This window comes from Saccopteryx bilineata, chromosome 3, assembly GCF_036850765.1.
Source record: "Saccopteryx bilineata isolate mSacBil1 chromosome 3, mSacBil1_pri_phased_curated, whole genome shotgun sequence".
NCBI classification, from domain to species: Eukaryota; Metazoa; Chordata; class Mammalia; order Chiroptera; family Emballonuridae; genus Saccopteryx; species Saccopteryx bilineata.
In genome coordinates this window covers 302,641,039-302,666,727 of record NC_089492.1, presented here as the reverse complement: position 1 = coordinate 302,666,727, position 25,689 = coordinate 302,641,039, and the positions used below count along the sequence as shown (strand labels likewise).

The 25,689-nt window shown below is 43.0% G+C and overlaps 1 protein-coding gene across 4 annotated transcripts; it reads right to left on the bottom strand.

Annotated features, from left to right (window-relative positions):
• Positions 1-6,032: 6,032 nt before the first annotated feature.
• Positions 6,033-24,912, bottom strand: LOC136331988 (V-set and transmembrane domain-containing protein 1-like). 4 transcript variants are annotated; one of them, XM_066271191.1, is made up of 9 exons: positions 24,692-24,912; positions 23,444-23,479; positions 22,465-22,749; positions 17,553-17,622; positions 10,751-10,764; positions 10,242-10,269; positions 9,642-9,679; positions 9,517-9,548; positions 6,033-6,440 (listed from the first exon to the last, which is right to left on the bottom strand). In XM_066271191.1, exons 1-9 carry the CDS (start codon positions 24,723-24,725, stop codon positions 6,321-6,323), a joined length of 657 nt encoding a protein of 218 aa, XP_066127288.1. In that variant the 5' UTR covers positions 24,726-24,912; the 3' UTR covers positions 6,033-6,320. The 4 variants fall into 4 exon arrangements, with proteins under 4 accessions (XP_066127288.1, XP_066127287.1, XP_066127292.1 ...); XM_066271190.1 differs by lacking the exon at positions 17,553-17,622 and adding an exon at positions 17,436-17,468 and having other exon boundaries at positions 10,751-10,843; positions 24,692-24,908; XM_066271195.1 differs by lacking the exon at positions 17,553-17,622 and adding an exon at positions 17,436-17,468 and having other exon boundaries at positions 10,751-10,843; positions 22,465-22,566; positions 24,692-24,906.
• Between the last annotated feature and the right edge of the window lie 777 nt (positions 24,913-25,689).

Below are 25,689 nucleotides of genomic sequence, written 5' to 3'. Positions count from 1 at the left end.
TGCCATAAATAATAGCACACACCCAGAAAAGGGGGGATATAAGGCCAGATTAATTCAAAAGGTCAAAGGGGGAAGTATCGTTGTGCCTTTCCTTTGCGGTGACTTTGTCAACCAGCAGCCATTGGTCTTCTCTGCTGTGACTTTGTCAATCAGCAGTTTTTGATCTTCTTCTGCTGTGACCTTGTCAGCCAGCAGTTGTGGATCTTCTCTGCTGTGACCTTGTCAGCCAGCAGTCGTTGATCGGCTCCCGACATTCTAGGCCATGGTTGGCCCACTACTTGTGTTTGTCAATAAAGTTTTATTAGAACACAGCTGCACCTACCTGTTCACACATCAGCCACAGCTACCTTCAGACAGAAGCTGAAAACACTCCTTTCTGCTCTTTTTCAGAGTAGTTTGCTGAGTCCTGCTCCAGCAGTCAGCAGGCTCCTGGGATTTAGATTGGTTCTGCCATCGTGAGCAGTAAGATTTGAAAAATAATTTCTTTTGCCTGCCCAGGCAGTGGCACAGTGGATAGAGCATTGGATTGGGATGCTGAGGACCCAGGTTCGAGACCCCATGGTCGCCAGCTTGAGCACAGGCTCATCTGGTTTGAGCAAAAGCTCACCAGCTTGGACTCAAGGTCGCTGGCTCTGGCAAGGGGTTACTCGGTCTGCTGAAGGCCCACAGTCAAGGCACATATGAGAAAGCAATCAATGAACAATTAAGGTGTCACAATGTGCAATGAAAAACTGATGATTGATGCTTCTCATCTCTCTGTTCCTGTCTGTCTGTCCCTGTCTATCCCTCTCTCTGACTCTCTCTGTCTCTGTAAAAAAAAAGATAATTTCTTTTGATTCTAAGTATCTGATTTCCCTTCTATTTTTTCTCTGGATGTTTATCCATCTGGTATTAATAGTTTCTGTGTGAACAGACACTAAACCACCTCTTCTTTTACTATGCCTGATAAGGTAGACATGCTTTAGCTGAAGATAAGACCTGGAAGTTTTTTCTTTGTGTATTTGTTGTAGTAAGTGTGTGAGTAAAACTTAGCCTCTGCAGCTATTTGGTTGTCTTTGGGTACAGGTTATAAGTGAAAGGTAGGGTAAACACTGGATTTTTAGTTGTTATTTTTCTGTTTAAAACTTTCTGTGAGGCCCTGGACAGTTGGCTCAGTGGATAGAGCGCTAGCCTGGCATATGGATGTCCTGGGTTCAATCCCCAGTCAGGGCACACATGAGAAGCGCCCATCTGCTTTACTTCTTTTCCCTTTTCTCTTTTTCTCCCTCTTCCCCTCCTGCAGCCAGTGGCTTAATTGGTTCAAGTGTGGCCCTGGGAGCTGAGGATAGCTCTGTTGGTCTGAGTGTGTCAGCCTCAGGCACTAAAAATAGCTTGATTGATTTGAGCATCAGCCCAAGACGAGGATCACTGGGTGGATCCTGAAGCATGTGCTGGAGTCTATCTCTCCTCCTCTCAATTTAAAAAAAACAACTTTTGTGAATTTTCTTTCTACCATCTTCCAAAAGTAACCACTAATATCTTTTTTTTAAATTGATTTTAGAGAGAGAATGTGAGACAGGAATATTGATCTGTTCCTGTATGTACCCTGACCAGGGATAGAACTAGCAACTCTGCTTTGGGACAAAACTTTAACCAACTGAGCCATCTGGCCAGGGCTACCACTAATATCTTTTCCTAAATGGATTTAGTAAGTAAAAAGCCCCCTAAAAAATAAACTACTAACTTGAATAGCTAACATTGAAAGGTACAAAAAGAATAAAAATATGAGATGTTTGCAATATACAGCTTACAAAGAAAAAGTGTGCCCACTCTGTAAACACACCCTTCAGATTAGCAAAGAAAAGGCCAACAATTCAACAGAAAAAGGAACAATAAATAGAAACCTTAAACTCACAGAAGAGGAACCCTGAACAGTCAATAAACCTCACTCATATTAGGAAAATACAAAATAAAGAACCAATGAGCTGAAAATGGGCTATGAGTTCCCATATTTTTATCAGCAGACATGATGAAGTGTATGTAGTACATTGGCCAGGATTCAGGGGAATTGGAAATGTATACCTCCTGGTGGAAATATAATAAGGAAAACCACTTTAGTTATCAACCTCCCTCTCTTAGTGGGATGAAAGGCATGGACAGAAGACAGATTTTACTCCAAAATATCACCCTAGAGAAATCACACTTGTGAACAAGAAGGCAGGCACAGTGTGTTTATTGCAGCATTTTGCTGATGGAAACAACCTAAACATCTAGCATTTGAGGAAAGAATAAAGAGAAACTGTGGTTTGGGTCCTTAGCAAAAATTCATTTTATTGAGATACGACATACAAACCATAAAACCCACACTTCTAAAGTGCACAGTTCAGTCCTGACCCGTGGTGGCGCAGTGGACAAAGTGTCGACCTGGAACACTGAGGTTGCTAGTTCAAAACTCTGGGCTTGCACGATCAAGGCACATATGAGAGTTGATGCTTCCTGCTCCTCCCCCCTCTTCTCTCTGTCTTTCTCCCTCTCTCTAAAACTGAATTAAAAAAAATAAAGTGCACAATTCAATGTTTTTTAGTATAGTCACAAGGTTGTACAACCATCACCACTATCTAATTCCACAACATTTTTATCACCCCAAAAACCCTACACCCCTTTGCAATCTCTCCTCATTCCTCCGTCCCCACCCACCTAGAAGCCACTAACCTGCTTGCTGTATCTGAGGGCTTGTTCATTCTGGATAAATGGAATGCTACCATATGTAGCTTTTTGTGTTTAACTTCTTGTGCTTACAATGTTTTCAAGGTTCATATAAGTTGTGGCTATAACAGTGTGTCATCCCTTTTATGGCTGTGTACTATTCCATAGTGTGGTTAAGAACTGAATTTCATACAGTAAACAATCAGCTGGACCCACAAAAACCACCTGGACAAATCTCAAAAGCATAATGGTGTGGGCAATAAAATAGGCCACAGAATTGTAATAGGCAGTATCAGTCCATACATATGTATGTATATATTTCCCCCCATAGATTCAGGGCTTTTTTCAGTTACTGTTAACATTTATTAATATATTATATTAGTTGCGGGTCTATGACACACATAGTTGTTACAATATTATTAACTACATTCCCTGTGCTATATTTTACATCTGCATGACTACTCTGTAACTACCAACCTCTATTTCTCAATCCCTTCACTTTTTACATGAGTCCCTCAAATCCCCTCCCCTCTGGCAACCACCAGTCTGTTCTCTGTTTCTATGGGTCTGTTCCTGGTTTGTTTGTTCATTTATTTTGTTCTTTAGATTCCACATATGAGTGAATTCACATGGTATTTGTCTTTCTCTGAGTGACTTATTTTACTAAGCATAATACCCTCTAGATCTATCCATGTTGTTGCAAATGGAAAGATGTTTGTTTGTTGTTGTTGTGTTTTTTTTCCCCCGAAGTGAGAAGCAGGGAGGCAGACAGACAAGACTCCCACATGTGCCTGACCAGGAACCACCCGGCATGCCCACTAGGGGGCGATGCTCTGCCCATCTGGGGCGTTGCTCTGTTGCAACCTGAGCCATTCTAGTGCCTCAGGTGGAGGCCATGGAGCCATCCTCAGCGCCCAGGCCAACTTTGCTCCATTGGAGCCTTGGCTGCAGGAGGGGAAGAGAGAAACAGAGAGAAAGGAGAGGGGGAAGGGGGAAGAAGCAGATAGTTGCTTCTCCTGTGTGCCCTGACTGGAAATCGAACCCGAGACTTCCACACACCGGACTGACGTTCTACTACTGAGCCAACTGGCCAGGGCGAAGATGTTCTTCTTTTTATGGCTGAGTTGTATTCCCTTGTGTGAATGAACCACAGCTTTTTTGTCCATTCATCTACTGATGAGCACTTGGGCTGCTTCCAGATCTTGGCTACTGTAAATAATACTGCAATGAAAATAGGGGTGCATATATTCTTTTGAATTAGTATTTTATATGTACATATATTAATAACATAAAAAAGTGCCATAGATGAATTATTGATAGATGTTCGTTCTGTAAAAGTATGAAAAATGCATAGGAGTAATATACATTATCTTGGATAATGTGACCTCTGGAGAAGAGAGTGAGAAAAGAGATGGGGAGTGGCAGAAGTAAAAACATAGCGAAATGCTAATGTCAACAGATAAGGTTGCCTGACCAGGCGATGGCACAGTGGATAGCACATCCGCCTGGGAGGCTGAGGACCCAGGTTCAGAACCCTGAGGTCACTGACATGAGCGCAGATCGAGGCTTAAGCGTGGGATCAAAGATATGACCCTATGGTTGCTAGTTTGAGCAAGGGGTCACTGGCTCAGCTGTAGCCCCCCGGTTGAGGCACATATGAAAAAGCAATCAATGACCAACTAAGGTGCCACAACAAAGAATTAATGCTTCTCATCTCTCTCCCTTCCTGTCTGTCTGTCCCTCCCACCCCTCGCTTGCTAAAAAAAGAAAAGAAAGAAAAGAAGGTCGGTGTCGATATTTCCACTTATGTTATTTGGTGTTTTTCTTTATGAAAAACTTAAAAAGAGAAAAGTCATCTAATATATATTTATGCATTAAGAATATTTATATATACATTCCTAATCTTTGTACTTTCATTCGTTTTTACATTTAAAAAAATGACTTCCAAGCATGATTAAGTGACATAACTTTGGAAGCAAAGCTCTTGTTGTTTTTTGTTTGTTTGTTTGTTTGTTTTACAGAGACAGAGAGTGAGTCAGAGAGAGGGATAGACAGGGACAGACAGACAGGAACGGAGAGAGATGAGAAGCATCAATCATTAGTTTTTCATTGCGCATTGCAACACCTTAGTTGTTCATTGATTGCTTTCTCATATGTGCCTTGACCGCGGGCCTTCAGCAGACCGAGTAACCCCTTGCTGGAGCCAGCGACCTCGGGTCCAAGCTGGTGGGCTTTTCCTCAAACCAGATGAGCCCGCGCTCAAGCTGGCAACCTCGGGGTCTCGAACCTGGGTCCTCAGCATCCCAGTCCGACGCTCTATCCTCTGCGCCACCACCTGGTCAGGCGGCAAAGCTCTTGTATTTATGTCACTTGGTGCTGCTGTCACATACAAAAACAGTCCACATGCAACAAAATCTTTAGTTTGATGTCTTCACATAAATTAAGTTATGGGCACCACGTGACAAAATCCACCTATATTCTGTAAGTCTAACTTCACTGTGACCTGTGACTTTAATAACAAGGAAATAATATAAACAGAAACATAATGGCACTCATGTCAGACAGGAAGCTGGTCTTGAATTGAGACTACATTCTACTCAGCACAGCGTGGAAGAATCATGACCCCAGCACAGCTGCTTACCCAGCTGCATGCGACAGAGGGCTGCTGTCGTGAGCTCAGAATGGAGCATCTGCTCTTGCGGCTCATGTTTTGTGCTCCTTTTCAAAATCCCTGTGTCTAGGGAATGCCTCACCTGACCGCAGCCTTCTCTGGGGAAAGTATTTTCTGTTTATGTGGTGCCATTCACAAGTATTTATGAGTACCACCAGCCCATGTAAATAGTACACATTCTTAGCCTATGTTTTAAGCCAAACCATACTAAAGTCACTCTCCAGATTTTAGACAAAACCTATCCAGTAATTTCTGAGAGGAGTGGAAGCAAGAAGAAAAAACTGGCCCTGGCCCTGGCCAGATAGCTTACTTGGTCAGAGCATTTTCCCAAAGTGCAGAGGTTGCCGTTTCCATCTGGATCACGGCACATACAGGAATGGGTCAATATTCCTGTCTCTCTCTCTCTCTCTCTCTCCTTTCCTCTCTTGTTTAAATAAATAAATAAATAAAAATTACAAAAAGAAAAATCTCGCTCTGGCCAGGTAGCTCAGTTGGTTAGAGCATGGTTCCGATACACCAAGGTTGTGGGTTTGATCTCCGCACAGCGCACATACAAGAATCAACCTATAAATGCATAAAAAAAGTAGAACAACAAATTGATGTCTTGCTCTCTCTCACTCAAATCAATCAGCAAAAAATACTTTATTTTTTATATTTTTAAAGATTTTATTTATTGGTTTTTGGTGGGGGGAGAGAGAGAATGAGAAGCATTCCTATGTGCCTTGACCCGGAAAGCCCAGGGTTTTGAACCAGTGACCTCAGCATTCCAGGTCAATGCTTTATTCACTGCGCCACCACAGGCCAAGCAGTAAGAAATACTTTAAAAAGAAGAAAGAACTTAATTTTATTATTACGGATGAGCCGAAGACACAGAGAGACGTGGATTTCTAGTTATCTCGGCCGCCTGACTCCAAACCCTCCTCCCCTGGGAGCAGTCCTTCCTGCAGCGGCTCTGGCCGGCCTCCTAAACATCCAATGTTGCGCATTCACAAGATCCTGAGGGCTCCTCGGAGGGGACAGAAGCTGGCTCAGGGGGTTTCTTGTCCTTTAGGTCAGCACAGGTCTCATCCTGGGGGTCTTCAGTCTTTGGGGAAAAGAGATGGATACACACAGGCATTCTGAGTTGAGTTGTCCAGTGTGGTAGCCGTGAGCCACATATTTAGATTTCAATGAACTGAGTTTTAAAGTGCATCAGACAAGATGTATTTCAAAGGGGATAGCCACATGCAGCTGAGGGCTGTGGTAGCGGACAGTGCAGCTACAGGACGTTTTCGTATTGGCAGACAGTTCCAGTAGACATTCTAGAACGGCTGTGTCTCGGGAAGGATGAGGACTTCGGTTCTAGTATTACTAATATGCTACCAACAACCAATCCTAGCTGGTGCTAAGGAAAATCATTACACATATTGCCTTTGAGAATAAGAACTACTGTCCTAGCCCTGGCCGGGTAGCTCAGTTGGTTAGAGCATTGTCCTGATATGCGAAGGTTATAGGTTCAATACCAGGTCAGGGCACATACAAGAATCAACCAATGAATGTATAAATAAGTGGAACAACAAGTTGATGTTTTTCTCTCCGCCCTTCTTCTCTCTTTCTTAAAAAAACTAACTACCATCCTATGAGAACATCTACTGGTAATGTAATATTATATCATTGTCTTAAACCGTTTTATTGAGATATTACTTATAAGGAAACAATTTAAAATTTCCTTACTAAATTCCGATACAGTCCCCCAGTTATAAGGGTACAATTGGATAAGCTGTAGTCAGTTTGTTGAATGATGAAGCCATCACTAGCTACACTTAGAGAGCATGCATATCCCCCAATTTTTTTGCCCATCTGCAGTTAAACCCTGCTCTCCTACACCCTAGTCCAGGGGTAGGGAAACTTTTTGGCTGAGAGAGCCATGAACACCACATATTTTAAAATGTAATTCCATGAGAGCCATACAACGAACATGTACGTTTCTCATTATCCAATAAAAATTTGGTATTATCCCAGAGGGCAGCTGTGATTGGCTCCAGCCACCTGCAACCATGAACATGAGCGGTAGGAAATGAATGGATTGTAATACATGAGAATGTTTTATATTTTAATGTTATTATTTTTTAATTAAAGATTTGTCTGTGAGCCAGATGCAGCCATCAAGAGAGCCACATCTGGCTTGTGAGCCATAGGTTCTTAACCCCTGCCCTAGTCCTACCCCTACCCCCACCTCCACCCCAGCCATACTACTAATTTATCTTTTCTAGAGATTTTATATAGAGAAATACCATATATAGCCTTTTGTTTGTGGCTTATTTCATTTAGCAAAGTGTTTTTGAAGTATACCCTGTGTATCACATCTATCAGTAGTTTCCTCATTTTTCATAGCTTAATAGTATTCCAGTACCTGGAGGTACCACATCATAATATTATATATTTTAAATTTCTTTTGGCCCCAGCCATTTGGCTCAGTGAATAGAGTATCCACTCGGCGTATAGATGTCCCAGGCTCCATTCCCAGTTAGGGCATACAGGAGAAGCAACCATCTGCTTCTCTCCCCTACCTTCTCCCCCTTTTCTCACTCTTCCCCTCTCACAGCCAGTGGACTGATTGGTTCGAGTGTCAGCCCTAGGCACTGAGGATAGCTCGGTTGATTCAAGCATTGGCCCTAGATGGGGGTTGCCTGGTGAATCCTGGTCAGGGTGCATGCAGGACTCTGTTTCACTATCTCCCTTTCTCTCACTTACAAAAAAAATTTTTTTTAATTCATTTGAGAGAAAGAGGGGAAGGAAGAGTCAGAGAGAGAGAGAGAGAGAGAGAGAGAGAGAGAGAGGTGTCAACTCACTGTTCCACTTAGTTGTTCTGTTTAGTTGTGCATTCACTAGTTGATTCTCATACATGCCCTGAACAGGGATCCAACCCATGACCTTACTGCATTGAGACAACACTCTATCTACTGAGCCACATGGCCAATGCCTAGCATATTATTATAATAATATTATTATCAATATTTTTTAACTGATACCATTAATCCAACATTTGAAATGGATGAGATTTGTTAACTGGTACTCAATTTGTGAACCTGTGAACTATGCTTTTTTTAAAAAAACAAATAACTTTAAATATATGTATATGTATACTATATAGATATCTAAATAAATGCAACATGCGTAAGTATTTTTTAAATGAGACAGTAAACTATTTGTACCTTTTGATAATCCTCTATTTGCTCTGGCTTAAAGGATGATTCAATGAACCTCTGTGTCCTGTGTAAAACTGTATAAATGTTATTTGGTCTTGCTCTTAGATGGAATAATAATTAATGTTAAATCCCAACTAATCGGTATTTAAAATAGTAAAAAAGTTGATGGATGGAAATTAACTTTGTTAATTGATGCTTTCATGCTGTCCATCTGACATTGAAAATTTCCTGGAAACTCCAGGAAACCCTTATGTTTATGACATTGCTAGATTTACACGAGCCTCTTAAATGGGGATTTTTATTCCCACAAGATATGGGAGGAAATGAAGGATCCAAATCACAGGGATTTCATGATCTTTCTCAGACCACACTGGTGATGAGGAGAGACTTTGGGAGCTGAGAATCAGCTACTTTGTCATTCAAAGTACGTGGCGCTTTTTTGTTGTTGTTTGGTTGGTTTTTTGAGATATAATTGACATATAACATTGTATAAGTTTAAGGCTTACAGATCGTTGATTTGGTACATTTATACATCGCCATTTGGATACCACCTTGGCATTAACTCACATCTCCATACTGGCACATTATTACTTTTTTTGTGTGTATAGTGAAAATACTTAAGATCTATCCTCTTAGCAGCTTTAAATTTTGTAATACATATTGTGGGCTATAATGATAATGCTGGTATTAGATCTTTAGGACATTAATCTACGAGTTTCAAGTGTGCACCCTTAAACATCATCTCCCCAATTCCTCCCCCAACCCACAACCTGCAGCCCCTGGGAAGTACCATCCTCCTTTCTGATTTTAGGAGTTTGGTCAAAGCACATGTTTTTCAGCATGATGTTAATTGGCCTCCTAATTGGGAGTTGGAGCACCCATAGAAGCAGAGTGTGGGCTGAACCGGGAAGCAGACGGGACCAGCCTGGGTGCTAAGAGAGCTGTGGGGGAAATTCCACGCGGAGAACTCACCGAGAACGATGCCCTCTCCAGCTTCAATGAATCTACATGCAAATGAGGAACAACAACTCAGTTCACAGATGGCAAGAGTCCTTCTATCCCATGATTCTCTCCCAGGTTCTCCCCTTATCGCTTACCTGAAGCCTCCTGCTTGGAAAATTCGGAATGGCTAGTTCTGAGAGAAAGAAATGCACATTAAAGTATGTGATATGAGCCTGACCAGGCGGTGGCACAGTGAATAGAGCATCGCACTGGGATGCAGAGGACCCAGGTTCAAGACCCCAAGGTCGCCAGGGTGAGCGCGGGCTCATCTGGTTTGAGCAAAGCTCACCAGCTTGGACCCAAGGTCGCTGGCTCCAGCAAGGGGTTAGTCTTCTGTAGCCCCACGGTCAAGGCACATATGAGAAGGCAATCAATGAATAACTAAGTTGTCAATGAAATAATCAATAACTAATCAATGAAAAACTAATGATTGATGCTTCTCATCTCTCTCTGTTCCTGTCTGTCTGCCCCTATCTATCCCTCTCTCTGTCTCTGTTAAAAAAAAAAAAAAAAGTATGCGATGTGAAGATTTTGGAGGGTGGATCAGGGCTCTGGAGAGGAGAGGAGGAAGGTCACAGCACAGACTCTGAGGGGCGGTTGCCAGGGGGAACAGGGTGGGGCTGGGCATGAGAAATGGAGTTTGGGTAAATGGGGTCTCTGAAGGATGCAGTGTGAGACCCGCCAAGTATATGTACCTCTTGGTGGATTCTTCATGTGATGAACCTATAAAAAAAACACAGGAAGGAATTTACCTAATGAGAGATTCCTTGTCTTTACTCCCCTTCCCCAGTGGCTTTCACCGGTGTTTCTATAAACTCACTGTGCTGCCCTGGCTGGTTGGCTCAGTAGTAGAGCATTGGCCTGGCGTGCAGGAGTCCCAGGTTCGATTCCTGGCCAGGGCACAAAGGAGAAGTGCCCATCTGCTTCTCCACCCCTCCCCCTCTCCTTCCTCTCTGTCTCTCTCTTCCCCTCCCGCAGACAAAGCTCCATTGGAGCAAAGTTGGTCGGGGCGCTGAGGATGGCTCTATGGCCTCTGCCTCAGGCACTAGAATGGCTCTGGTTGCAACAGAGCAATGCCCCAGATGGGCAAAGCACCACCCCCTGGTGGGCATGCCGGGTGGATCCTGGTCGGGTGCATGCGGGAGTCTGTCTGACTGCCTCCCTGTTTCCAACTTTAGAAAAATACAAAAAAAACCCAACTCACCGTGCTGACTGCATCTGTAGATGAGGAAGACAGAGGGAAAGAGGAGAAAGATGATGATACAGCTAAAGGCGGAGACGAAGATTATTCTGGAGTCTGGAGGGAGAAGAGCAGGTCAAAGAGTTAGTTTGGCTCCTGAAACACCCCAATGGATTTTAGCAGAACAGGTAATGTTTAGCAATATTTCATCCCTTTTTATGGCTGCGTAGTATTCCATTGTGTAAATATACTACAGCTTTTTTTTTTTTTTGTATTTTTCTGAAGTGAGAAGCGTGGAGGCAGAGACAGACTCCTGCATGCGCCCAACTGGGATCCACCTGGCATGCCCACTAGGGGGCGATGCTCTGCCCATCTGGGGCATTGCTTGGTTGCAACTGGAGTGATTCTAGGACCTGAGGCAGAGGCCATGGAGCAATCCTCAGCCCCCTGGCTGAGGCCAACTTTGCTCCAGTGGTGCCTTGGCTGTGTGTGTGTGTGGGGGGGGGAAAGAGATAAAGAGAAAGGAGAGGGGGAAGGGTGGAGAAGCAGATGGGTGCCTCTCCTGTGTGCCCTGGCTGGGAATCAAACCCAGGAAATCTACACACTGGGCTGATGCTCTACCACTGAGCCAACCAGCCAGGGCCTATACCGCAGCTTTTTAAATCTACTTGTCTATCGACGAATACTCAGGTTCCTTCCATATCTTGGCTATTGTAAATAATGCTGCCATGGGCCTAGGGGTGCATAGTGTTTACGATTTCTTCAGATAAATACCCGGAAATGGAATTGTGGGGTCAAACAGAGAAAGGCCAAGTACTGTGTGGTTTCACTACTATGCAGAATCTAGAAAACAAAATAAATGAACAAACAAACAAACCACAAGGATACTCAGATCCAGAGGAAAAAAACGGATGGTTGCCAAATGGGAGCCAGGTTGGTGGGCTGGGTGGAAAAGGTGAAGGGAATAAGAAATACAGGCTGGTAGTTATAGAACAGTCATGGGAGTGTAAAGAACAGCACAGGCCCTGGCCGGTTGGCTCAGCGGTAGAGCGTCGGCCTAGCGTGCGGAGGACCCGGGTTCAATTCCTGGCCAGGGCACACAGGAGAAGCGCCCATTTGCTTCTCCACCCCTCCGCCACGCCTTCCTCTCTGTCTCTCTCTTCCCCTCCCGCAGCCAAGGCTCCATTGGAGCAAAAATGGCCCAGGCGCTGGGGATGGCTCTGTGGCCTCTGCCTGAGGCGCTAGAGTGGCTCTGGTCGTAACATGGCGACGCCCAGGATGGGCAGAGCATCGCCCCCTGGTGGGCAGAGCATCGCCCCATGGTGGGCGTGCCGGGTGGATCCCGGTCGGGTGCATGCGGGAGTCTGTCTGACTGTCTCTCCCTGTTTCCAGCTTCAGAAAAATGCAAAAGAAAATGCAAAAAAAAAAAAAAAAAAAAAGAAAGAACAGCACAGGGAATATAATCAATAACATTGTAATAACCGTGGGATGGTGCCAGGGAGTTCAAGACTTAATGGGGTGATCGCTTTGTAAGGTACATAAATGGCTAACCACTATGCTGTACACCTGAAACTAATATACTAATATAATATTGTATGTCAACTATAACTGGAAAATAAAGTTTTTTTGTTTTTTTTAAAGTAGAGCTGCCACCTCAGAGCAGGAATGTCCCATTGCTTTAAGCATTTTGTTTAATCTTCTCCACTCAAAGCAAACATAACAATAATAGCTCATTTCCTGGACATTAAATGGGTCAGTACTTCTAAAGCACGACTCACACGTGGGAAATGTCCAGTAATATTCCATTGATTGCAGTAATAGCAATCGTTTATTGCGAGCCATGCAGGCTTGCTTTCCCATCTTGGCAATAAGCACATACGATACGTGAACTATTCCCATATCATTCCTAAGTAAACCGAGTACCAGGAAGTCAGCTGAATCCCCTGAGGTCTCACAGGGAGGAGAGACTGGAATCCTGGTGTGTCCAACCTGTTAGGCTAGTCTGCTGCAAGGTCAGGGCAGCTCTGGGATGGCCACTGGGTGTCAATAGTGGAGAGATATGATATTCCAAACCTGCGCCAGGGAACAGATAGTCTGGTGAGGTAACACGCGTACCCAACCAGCTGTAATGCTCAGAGCTACTGGCAAGTCCAATCACAGGCGAATGAAAGTCCAAATTCTCACCCAGTTCAGAAATTATTTCCTATGAGGTGTATGTATATACAACAGAATGCTACTCGGCCATGAAAGAAAAGGGTAGCCTGCCATTTGCAACAACATGGATGGACCTCGAGGGCGTTGGTGCCAAGTGAGAAAAGACAACTACTGTGTGGTATTGCCTACACGTGGAATCTAAATAACAACAACAACAATGATAATACTAATGTCATAGAAACAGAGAGTAGGGCCCTGGCCTGGCAGCTCAGTTGGTTAGAGCGTCATCCCAATACACCAACATTGCAGGTTTCAGAACACATACAAGAATCAACCAATGAGCCTGACCAGGCGGTGGTGCAGTGGATAGAGCTGAGGACCCAGGTTTGAAACCCCGAGGTCGCTGGCTTGAGCTTGGGCTCACCAGCGTGAGTGTGGGGCTGCTGGCTTGAGTGTGGGATCATAGACATGACCTCATGGTCTCTGGCTTGAGTCCAGCTACTGGCTTGAGCTCAAGGTTGTTGGCTCAGCAGGAGGCCGGCCCCTCCCCCCTGTCAAGGCACATCTGAGAAGGCAGTCAATGAACAACTAAGGTGCCGCAATGAAGAATTGGTGCTTCTCATCTCTCTCCTTTCCTGTCTGTCTGTCCCTGTCTGTCCCTCTCTCTCTCTCAAAAGGGAAAAAAAGAATCAACCAATGAATGCATAAATAACTGGAACAACAAATCGATGTTGCTCACTCTCTCTCTCTCCCTCTCTCCTTCCCTTCATCTCTCTCTCTCTCAAATCAATCAATAAAAATTATTTTAAAAATGAAACAGAGAGCCTGACCAGGCAGTGGCGCAGTGGATAGAGCGTCAGACTGGGATGCGGAAGACCCAGGTTCAAGACCCCGAGTTCACCAGCTTGAGTGCGGGCTCATCTGGTTTGAGCAAAGCTCACCAGCTTGGACCCAAGGTCACTGGCTCGAGCAAGGGGTTACTCGGTCTGCTGAAGGCCCGTGGTCAAGACACATATGAGAAAACAATCAATGAACAACTAAGGTGTTGCAATGCGCAATGAAAAACTAATGATTGATGCTTCTCATCTCTTTCCGTTCCTGTCTGTCTGTCCCTGTCTATCCCTCACTCTGACTCTCTCTCTGTCTCTGTAAAAAGAAAAAAAGAAAAAAAAAAAGAAAGAAACAGAGAGCAAGATGGTGGTTTCCAGGAGCTGAGAGGTGGGGAACACAGGGAGAGGTTGGTGAAAGGGTACACACTTTCAGTTATAAGATATTAATAAGCTCTGAGAACCTAAGGAACAGCATGGTGACTATTGTTAACAGCACTGGATTGCATAACTGAAATTTGCTAACGCAGTATATCTTAAGCATTCTCAGCCAAGGGGAGAAAAAGAGGCAAATAGATGAGGTGAGAGAAGTGTTCATCAATTCAATGGGGGAAATCCTTTCACAACATATATGTATACCAAATCATCGCATTCACTATCTTACCATTGTGTCAGTATGTACCTCAATAAAGCTGAAGGAAGACGAGGATCTCCAACGTGGAGAGGAGATGATGAAAACACTGGCTCATGCACCCTGTGGGGAGTCTGCCTCGTTGTGCAGGATAACGGGATTGCAGCAACAAGACAGTCTTCCCACCCAGTATCCCACCCACCCTACCTCCCTCCGTAATAGCCGCTGTGGTTGCTTTCGCACCTGTGTTCCCCCAGGCGCCTTTGCCACTTTTTTCCATTCTAGATCATAGCTTCTTTCCCTTTCCTACATGAGCATTTGCATCTGGAAGGATCCCAGATGCCTTGGAATTTATGTGCCGCAGGATCACCCCTTTAGTGATGACTGTTATTTGGGGAGGACAGGAGTGTCCTAGCTCCCTCCCGTATTTGTGCCCTTCTCTGTCTCCTGTGCTTTCCAGCAGGAGTGAGCTGAGGGACTAGAATATCCCACCGTTGTTTAGTCTTCTCTCCTCAAAGTCCTTCTTCCCCACTCCCCCCATAATGCCACTTTTGTGTGAATATTTGTCTGCTTCTGGCCCTGGCCAGTTGGCTCAGTGGTAGAGCATCAGCCCGGCATGTGAATGTCCTGGGTTTGATTTTTGATCAGGGCACAGAGGAGAAGCAACCATCTGTTTCTCCACCCTTCCCCCCTCTCTTTACTCTCTGTCTCTTCTCCTCCTGCAGCCAAGGCTCCACTGGAGCAAAATTGGCCCAGGTGCTGAGGACGGCTCCATGGCCCCTGCCTCAGGTGCTAGAATGGCTCTGGTTGCAATGGAGCAATGCCCCAGATGGGCAGAGCATCGCCCCCTAGTGGGCATAGCGGGGTGGATCCCGGTCAGGTGCATGCAGGAGTCTGTTTCTCTGCCTCCCAGCTTCTCACTTCAGAAAAAAAAAAGAGTCTGCCTCTGATAGCATTAACCCAAAAAAACCCTCAAAAGCACCAATTCTATAAGGACATCTGCATGGACACGTAAACACAGGGCAGGAACAGTTGTCCCTGGACCTTCAATGGCAGCAGAGAGGCATCACTCCTGCCTTAACCTTTCATTTCTCCTCTTTTCCAGCTTACAGTTTCTCTCCCATAACAATTTGCTAGAAATGAGAAGTGAATTATTGCAAAACTGTCTCTTCCTATGGCCCCACAGGCTTATGATCTGGGTTTGCCCTGAGATGTCCACATATCCTGATCAAATGTCACACATCTATTTACAAATAGTCAAGATAAATTACAAAGGGTCTATGATGTTGGTCTGGAGGAATCTAAGTAATGAGATACACCTTGACCTAGGCCCTGGAAAGAAAGCCTGGCCATGTGCCAAAGTTAGGTTATGAAGTTCATTATCAATCTGCACGGAGTGGGAGCATAGGGTCCTTCTCTGGCAGCCTAGAGGCGTGCATTCACAGGCTGCTTAAAGATTTGTTATTCTGTTTAAAACAGTGGTGTTATAAGTGTGAACTCAATACATTTTTAAAAATGGCATGCAAACCCACTTGCATGGCTATGATAAAATGAAAGGAAATTGACAAGGGTTGGCAAGAATGTGGAAATGTTGGAACCCACATATGCGGCTGGTGGGAAGAGAATATGGTGCAGTCACATTGGGAAGCAGTCTGGCAGGTTCTCAAGAAGTTAAACATAGAGTTGCCGTACATCCCAGGAAATCTACTCAGGAAGTCTACTCGTAGCTAGAACCCAGTTGAAAGTGGGAATTCATGTTTGTACACCCCTGTTCACAGCAGCACTATTCAGAGTGGCCAGAGGGTACCAACAATGGGTGAATGGAGAACCAAAAGGCGATCGATCAACACAGTAGAATACTATTCAGCCATGAAGAGGAACAAAGCCCTGGTACACATGGCAACATGGATGAACCTTAAAAACATGATGCTGAATGAAAGAAGCCAGGCACAAAAGACCACATATCGTGTGATTCCATTTATAGGAACTGTCTCAAAGAAGCAAGACCATACAGTCAGCATGTTAATGGTTTGCCAGGCTTGGTGTGAAAGGGGAATGAGAACTGACTGCTCAGTGGGTACCAATTTTCTTTTGGAGGTTATATGATATTAGTGGGGATGGTTGCATCGCTTTGCAAATATATAAATGCTGCTGAATTGTACACTTTAAATGGGTGCAGTTATGGATTGTGAATTATATGTCAATAGAAAAGAAAGAAAATAAATTATACAAGATCTAAAAATAGAAAAGCTTCTCTACCTCTTCCCTTCCTCACATCACTAGACTTCCCATCTCATTTTTGACACCTCCATGCTCCTCAACTCTGTCCGATTTCAGATCTTTTCAAGAAAACATTCCTGGTGTGAACTAGGTTCTACAGCTGGAGTAGTGGTCATGTCCCTAACCCGCTATGGAATAAGAACATTTTCAAAGACTAATGCTTATTTTGCAAAGACACCTTGAAGGCTATCTAAAAAAAAAAAAAAAAAGAATGATACCAGCAGAGGCTCTAATGACAACCTTTAACAATTTTGGCTCTTTGGAGAACATGGCATAGAGGTTATGAGTTGCTGAAAGGAAGGGTGATTAAGTGCCTAGATGCCATTAACATCTGGATGAGTTCCTGTTTCAGTCTAAAGCTCCCAGAGCCCTACTTTTTACAAGAACCTATGAAGACAGAATCTTAGTCAGTTCTTTATGAAAAAGCAACATCAGAGAAAAAGAATTCAATATTCACCATTTTGGAGAACTTGAAAGTTTTATCAAGTCCTTGATCCCACAAATCCCCAAAGTACCTGGACTCCATGGATCCTGGTCCCGTTCCCTAAGCCAGACACACAGATGTGCCCCTAGGCTTCAAAACACTCTACATCTTCACTGTGAAAGATGGCAGGCAATGTACCTGGTGATGTTCTATTCACCAGGATTTTCAGGAGTGGCCTTAGAGGTCATCTCCTCCAAAATGCAGTAGTAGTTCCTCCCAAAGCATTGGGGAAGTGGGCATTAAGATTCTCCTTGTGCCTTTTAATTAAAAGGGATACCCCCCCTCGTGAGGTAAATGTGACTGGTAAAAACACCTCTTCTCTAATTATCTTACCTGTTTTTTTTGAGGAAGCTCCAGGTCTGTTATCTAGAAAACAAGGCGCAAGAAAAGTAGTCATAATGATTATATGGGAACCTCACAGGTATAAGTGTTCATGTTCTACTTACAGACCTTTTGGGAAGCAGAGAAGAGAATGCTTTACTGGGTCTCCAAACAAGAGCAGGTACTCTTCTTAATACTCCTGGAGTTTGATATTGTTTTTATTATCAGAAATATTTATGAGTAAAACTACTAATTTCCCCCCTCCCACCCCTAATCCTTACCAATCTTCCCTAGCCCAGGAAAGAGCACCACTATTTTGTTTTGCTTTTATTTATTTTACTTGAAACATTTTTAAGAATTATATATATATATTAGTTTCACGTGTCCAGCTTAGTGGTTCGACAATCATATACTTTACATAGTGCTCCTCCCCTCAATATTTCCATACCCTAACTGGCACCATACATAGCTATCACAATATTATTGACTATATCTTCTGTGATTTACTTATGACTACATTATAGCTACCAATTTGTACTTCTTAGTCCCGTCATCTCTTTCACCGAGGACATCAGCATTTCACCAATATTCTTTTCCCATATGGTAGGTTACCTTTTTATTTTGTTGATGGTTCCCTTTGCTGTGTGGATACATTTTAGTTTGATGTATTCACACATTTATTTTTGTTTTTGTTTCCTGTGATTTTGATGTAATATCAAAAAATATTTTTGGCCTGACCAGGTGGTGGCGCAGTGGATAGAGCGTTGGACTGGGATGCCAAGGACCCAGGTTTGAGACCCCGAGGTCGCCAGGTTGAACGCAGGCTCATCTGGTTTGAGCAAAAGCTCACCAGCTTGGACCCAAGGTCGCTGGCTCGAGCAAGGGGTTACTCGGTCTGCTGAAAGCCTGCGGTCAAGGCACATATGAGAAAGCAATCAATGAACAACTAAGGTGTCACAATGCACAATGAAAAACTAATGATTGATGTTTCTCATCTCTCCATTCCTGTCTGTCTGTCCCTGTCTATCCCTCTCTCTGACTCTCTCTCCCTGTAAAAAAAAAAAAAAATTGGCAAGACCAATATCAAGATTTCCCCGTATGTTTTCTTCTAGGAGTTTTATGGTTTGGAAGTCTTCTGTTTAAGTCTTTAATCCATTTGGAGTTAATGTTTGTGAATGATGTAAGACAGGGGACCAAGTTCATTCTTCTGCATGAGGTTAGTTTTCCCACCACCATTGGTTGAAGAGACTATCCTTCCCCCATTGAGTATTCACGGCACCCTTGTCAAATATTAGTTGACTGTATATGTGACGGTTTATTTCTGGGCTCTCTATTCTGTTCTGTTGATCTCTGTGTCTATTATTATGCCAGTACCAGCCTGCTTTGATTACAATAGCCTTGTAGTATAGTCTAAAATCAGTGAAGGTACTACCTCCAACTTTGTTCTTTTTTCTCAGGATGCTTTGGTTATTCAGGGTCTTCTGTCTTTTTCAAAAATTTCAGCATTGTTTGTTCTAGTTCTGTGAAAAATGTCACTAACATTTTGATAGAGATTGCACTGAATGTATACATGGCATTAGGTAACATAGGCATTTTAACAATATTAATTATTATGATTCATGACCGTGGGATATCTTTTTATTTCTTTGTATCTTCAGATTCTTTCATCAGAGTTTTGTGGTTTTCAGTGTACAGATATTTCACTTCCTTGGTTAAATTTATTTTCAAGTATTATATTGATTTTGATGTTATTGTGAATGGGATTGTTTCCTTTCATTCTTCTTCAGATATTTTTTATTAGTGTAAAGAAATGAAACTGATTTCTGTATGCTGACTTCATATCTTGCAACTTTATTTTTCATATTGATTTTATTGGGATGACACTGGTTAAGGAGCCCAGTTCTACAACACATCTCTGTACACCATATTGTGTGTTTAACCTTCAAATCATGTCCATAAAGATTTCTTACAACTTTATTGAATTTGATGATAAGTTCTAATAGTTTTTAGTTGAGTCTTTAGAATTTTCTTTATATAAGAGCATAACATTCTTAAAGACAATTTTTCACTTTTTTCTTATAATTTATAAACAGCAATTGACTTCACATATTATATACTTACTATTGAAATGACTTCCAAGACTAAAAAAAATTGTATTGAAAAGTTTTAAGAGGCACAGGTAACATATATACATAGAAGATGTAGAAAATAAAGGGAATTATGAAGAAGCACCATCCTAGAATTTGAATACTAGAAAAGGCAATAAATCTGAATTACAATAGTCTCACTGACCTTGGAGAAATCGCTTACCTCAATTGCCACCTATTAATTTGCTTCTTTCAAATATTTATAACAATGCCCATGTTTCTGTGGGTGAGCATTTAATGTCTTTCTTTCTAATTTGAATTCCTTTTATTTCTTTGTCCTACCTAATTGCTCTGGCTAGCATTTCCAGTATAGTGTTGAATAGCAGTTGTGAGAGTGGACACCTGACCTTAGAGAAAAAGATTTCAACCTTTTATCATATTAGCTGTCAGCTTGTTGTATATGGTCTTTTGTATATGCTGTTAAAATATGTTCTCTCAACACCCACTTTGTTGAGAGTTTTTATCTTGAAAAGATGTTATAGTTTGTCCAATGCTTTGTCAGTATCTAAGAAAATGATCATATGATTTTATCCTTCATCTTATGAATTTATCACATTTATTGATTTCTGTATGTCAAACCATCCTTGCATCCAGGGATAAATCTCACTTGATCATGGCGTATGATCCTTTCAATGTACTGATGGATTCAGTTTGCTAATATTTTGTTGAGAATTTTTTGCATCTTTAGTCATCAGGGATACTGGTCTGTAATTTATTTTTCTTGTAGTATCCTCATCTGGCTTTAGTGTCAGGGTAAAGTAAGCGTAGTAGTGTTCACTCCTTTTCATTTTGGGGGGGAAGAGTTTGAGAAGGATTGGCATTGTTTTCTCTTTAAATGTTTGGTAGAATTCACCCGTGAAACCATCTGGCCCTAAGCTTTTGTTGTTGTTGTTAGAAATTGTTTTTTATTTTTTGTTTTGTTTTAATTACTGATTCAATCTCCTTACCCATTATTGTACTGTTCAGATTTTCTATTTCTTCACGATCCAGTCTTGGTTAGTAGACTCACACAAAGGTTCTCTCATCCATAGGTGGTTACCCAAATCCATGTTTTTCAGGCACTCCCAGACCACAAAGGGGAGCTGGATCTGGTTCACAGTCCCCTGTAGGTTCCACAGCTTGTGCTGAGGTCTGTCTGCCCATTACCTGATGCACAGGTGGGTGAGACTTCTCCCCGGTCTCTTGGCATATGGTGCTGGTTCCTATGATTCCCACAGAGGCACTTTTTAAAAAATTGAATTTATGAGGGTGACACTAGTTAACATAATCATACAGGTTTCAGGTGGATAAGTGCTGAGTGACAAAAACAAATGATGTTTTATGCCACTATGATGCCCATTTTCATTTTTTATTTGTTTCTCAATTTGTAATGATGCTAGGATTCCTGTTTTCAGCAGAGCTATAATGATAAATTCAGTTCTGTTGTATGGACTCAGATAGCAGAGTGTCATACTGTGACCTGGAGTCACCTCAGGCTTTACATTAACTGAGAGAAAACGTTTTAGGCAGGATCTTGAAGAGGAGAAGACAGTCAGGGTGAAGGGAAGAACCAGAGCTGGGGACATCCTCACCCATCTCTCTGAATTAACCATGTCTTATTTTCTACATCTGATGCTTTGACATTTGGAGACCTTGCTGACTTTACAGGGATTCCCTCTAAATAGGGTTAGCCAATTCCTAGAGACAGAAAGCTATTCTCCCTCAAGTACACCTCTTAAATCCAAACCAACCTATCCAGAGCCCACACTCCCAACCACCTCCTTTGTTGGGCTTTCACACTCAGGGCAACTATCCCCCTGCCCTAATCGCCCCAGGGCCGTGTCCTAGATAACCTGGGGCGCCCTCTGTGCCCCAACGCCAAGCTCTTTCCCGCAGTCTTCTTCCTCCCTCTGCTTCCTGGCACTGGTGCTTCTCCATGTGTCCCTGCATAGCATGGTGTGCCCCATCTCTTGGGAACTATACCAAACTAGCTCTCCAATGACAATTGTCTCTTAATCCCTTGGTCTTGCTGCACCTCAATTTTTAAAAAAATTAACACCTTTATTCTAAAACATTGTTTCTTGCTCTGGCCGAGTGCCTCAGTAGATGAAGTATCATCCTGGTACACCAAGGTCGCAGGTTCAATCCCCCTTCTGGGCATATACAAGAAGCAGTCAATCAGCAGATAACGAAATGAAACAACGGATACAGCTAAATGCAACAATAAGTTGATACTTCTTTCTTTCTCTCTTTTTCATTCTTTCTTCTTCTCCTTCTCCCACTCCCTCTTTCTTTTTCTCTCTCAAATCAATGGGAAATTTTTTTTTTTTACAGGGACAGAGAGAAAGAGAGAGGGATAGATAGGGATAGACAGGTACAGAGAGAGATGAGAAGCATCAATCATCAGTTTTTCATTGCGACATCTTAGTTGTTCATTGATTGCTTTCTCATATGTGCCTTGACCGCAGGCCTTCAGCAGACCGAGTATCCCCTTGCTCGAGTCAGCGACCTTGGGTCCAAGCTGGTGAGCTCTTTTTTTTTTCTTTTCCTCAAACCAGATGAGCCCACGCTCAAGCTGGCGACTTCGGGATCTCGAACCTGGGTCCTCCCCATCCCAGTCCGATGCTCTATCCACTGAGCCACTGCCTGGTCAGGCAATGGGAAAGGCTTTTAGAAAAAGAACTACTTTTAAAAAATAAAAACACTGTCCCACATCCACATCATTGAGACCAACTCAGAAGCCCTGATGAGAGTTTTGTCCCCACACTCAGTTTCCATTTCACCACTTCCTTGCACTCAAGGTGTCACCTCTTTCATTTTGTTTTCTGGATTCCATCTCCCCTTGGAAGGTCCCATCACAGAACAAGGAAAGTGTACAGTACACCAAGGAAAACATTTGAGGCTGCCCTGCTCACCTGTGATCATCAGCTTCAGGTATTCGCTCTTCTCTGACCACTCGTGGGAGCCCATGGTCTTGTAGGTACAAAAGTACATCCCAGCATTTTTAGGCTCCAGGTCTGCGAGGAAGAATTCAGCATAGTGTCCTGCTGAGCTCTGCTCCTTCCTGTACCCAGGGTCCTGCAACTTCCCCAGCATGAACGTCACATTCTGGAAGGGAGCCCGGCACCTCAAGGTCACATTACTACTGCGTTCAACCACTGATCCCGGCAAGGCATTGAGGGAGGGTTTGGGAAGTGTCTCTGGAAAGAATTCAGGGTTAGTTGGACTCTATCTTTAATTTTATTTTTCAATTACAGTTTACAATCAATATTGTATAGTAGTTTTAGATGTACAGCATGTGGTTGTGCAAGCATATATTTCACTTGACTATTTTAATGACCATGAACATTCTCCTGGAATTCAGAGAATTAAAGGGAAAATGTCATATTACTCATCCATAAAAAAAAGTGAAATTTTGCCATTTGCAACAATATGGTTGGAACTACAGGGTCTTGTGCCCAGTGAAATAAATCAGACAGAGAAAGAAAAATACCAAATGATTTCACTTATACATGGAATCTAAAAAAAATAAAATAAACAAAACAGAAACAAACTTGTGGATACAGAGAACAGACTGAAAGCTGTCAGAAAGAAGGGTGGTCAGGGGTGAAAGAGGTGAAGGGATTGAGAAGCACGGATTGGCAGTTTTATTCATGGGGATGTAAAGTACAGCAGAGGGAATACAATCAATAATATTGTAATAACTATGGATGGCACCAAGAGGAGACTAGGGTTGCTGAGGAGATCACGTTGTAAGTGTACAAATACTTAACCACTATGGTATACCCCTGAAGCTAATATTATATTGTATGTTAACTGTAACTGAAAAATAATTTTTTAAAATGTCATGAAACGTGGGATGCAAAAACAGAGTTTATGTGGGAGACAACTCACCATTCTTGTGCCCATCTTCAAAGCCCAGACAGAGCCCTGGGAGAGAAACCCACATGAGAAATAAACAATGTGCTTGTCTTTGGGTACAAAGGAGGCAGAGAACGCGTGACTCATTTGTTAAAGATCTGCTGTGTTTCTTCCAGGCATTTCTCTGGGTTTATTTTTTTACCTTTAATTTTTGTCTCATTGTTTGCCCTTCAGAAGTTATGTTTATGAAGAGCCTTCCAGCAACCCTTCCTGATTAATGGCATTGGGAACTATAACAACGCTTTTATGATTAGTCCTTTCACCATCTATAAATCGTTGAACACTTACCTATATTTTTTCTCTCCTATTTTCTGGGATTGCCATGTTTCTCCTTATCACTTAAATGATGCCATGGTTATGTTACCGTGGAGGGTTGGGGAGGGTTTTCTCCCTCAATCAAATGGAGAGAGTTTGTGGTACAGGAAATGAATATGGGGAGGGACAGCCCAGCGTACTCTGCCCTGCAGCTGGAGGTCTGGCGTATGGTGACGATAGCCACCTCTAAAGTTCAAGTGTGTGAGAGAGGAGCACAGCCCCAAAGTGAAGGGCAGTATCCAGAAGGAGAAAGGAACTGGGACAGATGATAAGTCCTGATACCCTCTCCACACATGCTGCCCCTTCACGAAGGAGGAGCTAGGGGCTTAGGGAGGTGGAGCTGTTGGTTCACAGTGGAGAGTTCCGGTGAGTCCAACCCAAGATTATGATCCAGGTCAATCTTTTTATAGGTTGGGGTCTGTTTGATTGCATCATGTTCAGTTGAGGGTGGTTAAAAGCAGGCTGAGGATAGGGCCAGTCAGAAAATTTTCTTCTCAGCCACGATCCTCAAGCACTGTTTTTCTATTTTTGGTTGGTACCCAGACCCACAGCTGTTCACACCCTGTAGACCCTGCTCTCCTATGTGCCAATGAAGCAGTCATGGCAAAACTCTGGTGTTTAGGAGATACAGATTTGGAGATCCCATCGGAGCTCTGAATTTCTCAGCTGAGTAAATAGAGGGTGTTACCACAATCTCTGGACCTTGGGTTCCTCATATTTTTGTGTGAACATCAGAAAAGAGGTCATTATGAGGGTGTCACAGCCCACAACACTCTGAAAAGTGACATGTATCCAATACACATAAGTCATCGTTTCTGTACTTGTCATGCTTCCCATGATGACTCCCATGCCACCAGGAGTTTTCTCACCTATCCAAACCCATCCCTCCCAGTCCTGGAGACTCACCAAGGCAAAGCAGAGGCAGGAATCCTGTGATCATAGCGTCCCTTTCATCCAGGCCAAAATCCCGTCTTCAGTTTTAGAGTTAAAGAAAGAAGGCGGACTGGGGTGATCGAAGCTCTCCTACTCTCCCCTTTATCCCCGGGATGTGCAGGGAGACGTTTTGCTCTGACTCTCTGGTTCTCCACACCACTTGGCATACAGTTTCCTTCTCGCAATCAACTCAGGAAACCAGACGCCATCAGTGACAACATCTTCCCCATAAATGGGGTGTGTGTTGCTACGACTCCGCCCACCCCAAGATCTGTCTCATCTGAAATCACGTCCAAGAAAAACTTTTTTTTTAAATAAAATTATTTCTGGAAACAGTCTTAGAGTTACAAAACAACAGAGTTCCCATGTACCGATCAGCGAGCCTCCCCCAGTGGTAATATAACTATAGGACATTATCAAAACCGGAAAAGTGGTATTGGCACAATACAGTGGCTGGGCAAGCATGCAGTAACATCTAAAACGCTGGGATTTCCGGCCTGACCTGTGGGGGCGCAGTGGATAAAGTGTCAACCTGGAGTGCTGAGGTCGCCAGTTAGAAACCCTGGGCTTGCCTGGTCAAGGCACATATGGGAGTTGATGCTTCCTGCTCCTCCCCCTTCTCTCTTTCCTCTCTCTCTCTCTCTCTCTCTCTCTCTCTCTCTCTCTTTCTCTAATAAAAATGAATAAATAAAAATCTAAAAAAATTATTAAAATGCTGGGATTTCTGGAAAAGTTGGACACTCACTGACCCTGAGAGCAGGTAGGTTAATTAACAAACAAGCAAACAAACAAACCCAGAAATGAATGTGTCTGTCTTCCAGGCTGAGTGAACTTGTCCCCTAGTAAATCATGATAAATGGGTCACAACAGTCAGGTTTTTAAAGTGCTATGTTTCACAGAAGAGAAAGTAATCAAGAGAATTGAAAAGCTTCTGTTCAATTATTTCTCCAGATGGGAAGAGCATAATCCCA